Source organism: Cibotium barometz, chromosome 10 (genome assembly GCF_041138505.1).
Source record: "Cibotium barometz isolate CiBa-2024 chromosome 10, ASM4113850v1, whole genome shotgun sequence".
Taxonomy (NCBI): Eukaryota; Viridiplantae; Streptophyta; class Polypodiopsida; order Cyatheales; family Cibotiaceae; genus Cibotium; species Cibotium barometz.
In genome coordinates, this window is record NC_141055.1 from 24,714,072 (window position 1) to 24,715,781 (window position 1,710).

Genomic DNA, 1,710 nt, shown 5'->3' on the forward strand with positions numbered 1-1,710 from the left:
GAGAGAGAGAGAGAGAGGGAGGGACGGAGGGACGGAGGGAGAGAGAGAGAGAGAGAGAGAGAGAGAGAGAGAGAGAGAGACTATAATGTCCTCCCAAAATTACGATGGGCCGAGATTACTATTATCCCGAGATTACTTAGTGGCGGGTAGCATTATGTTCATGTATTGATGTTTAATAAATATCATTTAAAGAAATATGGATTCTTTTCAAATTTTTCAAAATTATACCAATGCATTCAATTCTCTTTATTTTCCGAAAAGATTCGCCACCCCCCGCCTGCCTCAACCCGAAATTATTTTGGCCCCGAGATTACTTTGGGCCCGAGATTACTCAGCTGGCGCCCGCCGCCAAGATCAACGCCCCTCGCGTCAAGATGCGACCCCCAAACCTTCTCCATCGTTGATCCCCCTTGGCCATGCCGGGGCCAAATAGAGCCGAGGGGACTAAGATTCCAATTCTTCAAATAATTTTTTTTAAATAATACTAGTTCAATCATCGAGAGGAGAGAGAGAAAAGAAAAGTGACGACTTTACAGAGGACCTGACAAACATGGTGGGTTTGTTCGACAACCAAGCGGGCCTGTACGCAGCAGGAAGGCCTGATTACCCTCCCTCTCTCTTTTGCTTCCTTGCCTCCCTTACCTCTCACCATGATCGAGCTTGGGATGTTGGCGCCGGCAGCGGCCAGGCAGCAGTAGCGGTGAGTCTCTAATGGCGCCCCTCTCTCTCTCTCTCCCTCTAGTCTGGCTTAGATCCTATTCCTCTTTTTTGGCAGGTCGCAGAGCACTACAAGACTGTGATCGCAACCGATGTGAGCGAGGCACAGATCAAGCATGCACAGAGTAGGGAGAACCTGACGTACGTTTGCACGCCTGCTGAGATGTCGGAGGAAGAATTGGAGAGGATCGTGGGAGGGGAGGGTTCGGTGGACCTGGTGACAGTGGCGCAGGCTCTGCACTGGTTCAACCTTGACTCGTTCTATGCCCAGGCCAAGCATGTGCTTAGAAAGCCCGGGGGAATCCTGGCGGCGTGGTGTTACACAGCGCCCTCCGTGAGCGGCGAGGTGGATGCTGTGTTCTGGGAATTTTATAGGGAAACGCGACCTTTCTGGGATCCTGCCACGCGCGCCGTGGACGAGGAGTTCAGGAACCTGCCCTTCCCTTTCAAGCCTGTGCTGGGCGACGACGTAGGTGGCACAGGGCCAGTGACCCGCTTTGAGTGCGAGAAGGAGATGCGAGTAGATGGTTTCCTGGCTTACTTGGGATCCTGGTCGGTGCTGCAGTGCGCGAGGAGGCGGGGCGTGGAGCTGCTGGATGAGAGCCGGCAGGATGCCTTCAGAGCCGTATGGGGTGAGGGAATTCGCAGAGTCACCTGGCCTGTTTTTCTGCGAGTTGGAGGCGTGTGAAGCTTCCAGGCCATTTTTGGCTTGCCTTGCCTTCACGAATAAATAAAACCTTTTAAACATTGATTGCTTCACAAATTAATGATACCCTTTCAGTGTTCATCATTGTTAGAAACAGTCATGATGGGGGCATGTGATTTTCGTTTAGCTTGTGTGATGCTATCTTCATTGTTTTTATGTTGTGAGGTTGACTTGCATGCTGTTTTGCCTTTTGCTACATGTGATGTGGCTAACTTCCATGGGGCCATACAACAGGCTGGGTTTTGCCTTCTGCTACATGATGTGGCTACTTCCATGGTGCCATACGG

The 1,710-nt window shown here is 51.2% G+C and overlaps 1 protein-coding gene across 1 annotated transcript; it reads left to right on the forward strand.

Moving 5' to 3' along the window:
- The first annotated feature begins 509 nt into the window (after positions 1-509).
- Positions 510-1,504, forward strand: LOC147634693 (uncharacterized). The gene is made up of 2 exons (XM_086803834.1): positions 510-700; positions 776-1,504. Exons 1-2 carry the CDS (start codon positions 551-553, stop codon positions 1,403-1,405), a joined length of 780 nt encoding a protein of 259 aa, XP_086659960.1. The 5' UTR covers positions 510-550; the 3' UTR covers positions 1,406-1,504.
- The last annotated feature ends 206 nt before the right edge of the window (positions 1,505-1,710 follow it).

Excerpts from the sequence above, each read along its gene's own strand:
- LOC147634693 (XM_086803834.1), top strand. The coding sequence starts at position 551 with ATGGTGGGTTTGTTCGACAACCAAGCGGGCCTGTACGCAGCAGGAAGG. Across the intron at positions 701-775 it reads GCGGCCAGGCAGCAGTAGCG|GTCGCAGAGCACTACAAGAC; the intron begins GTGAGTCTCTAA and ends CTTTTTTGGCAG.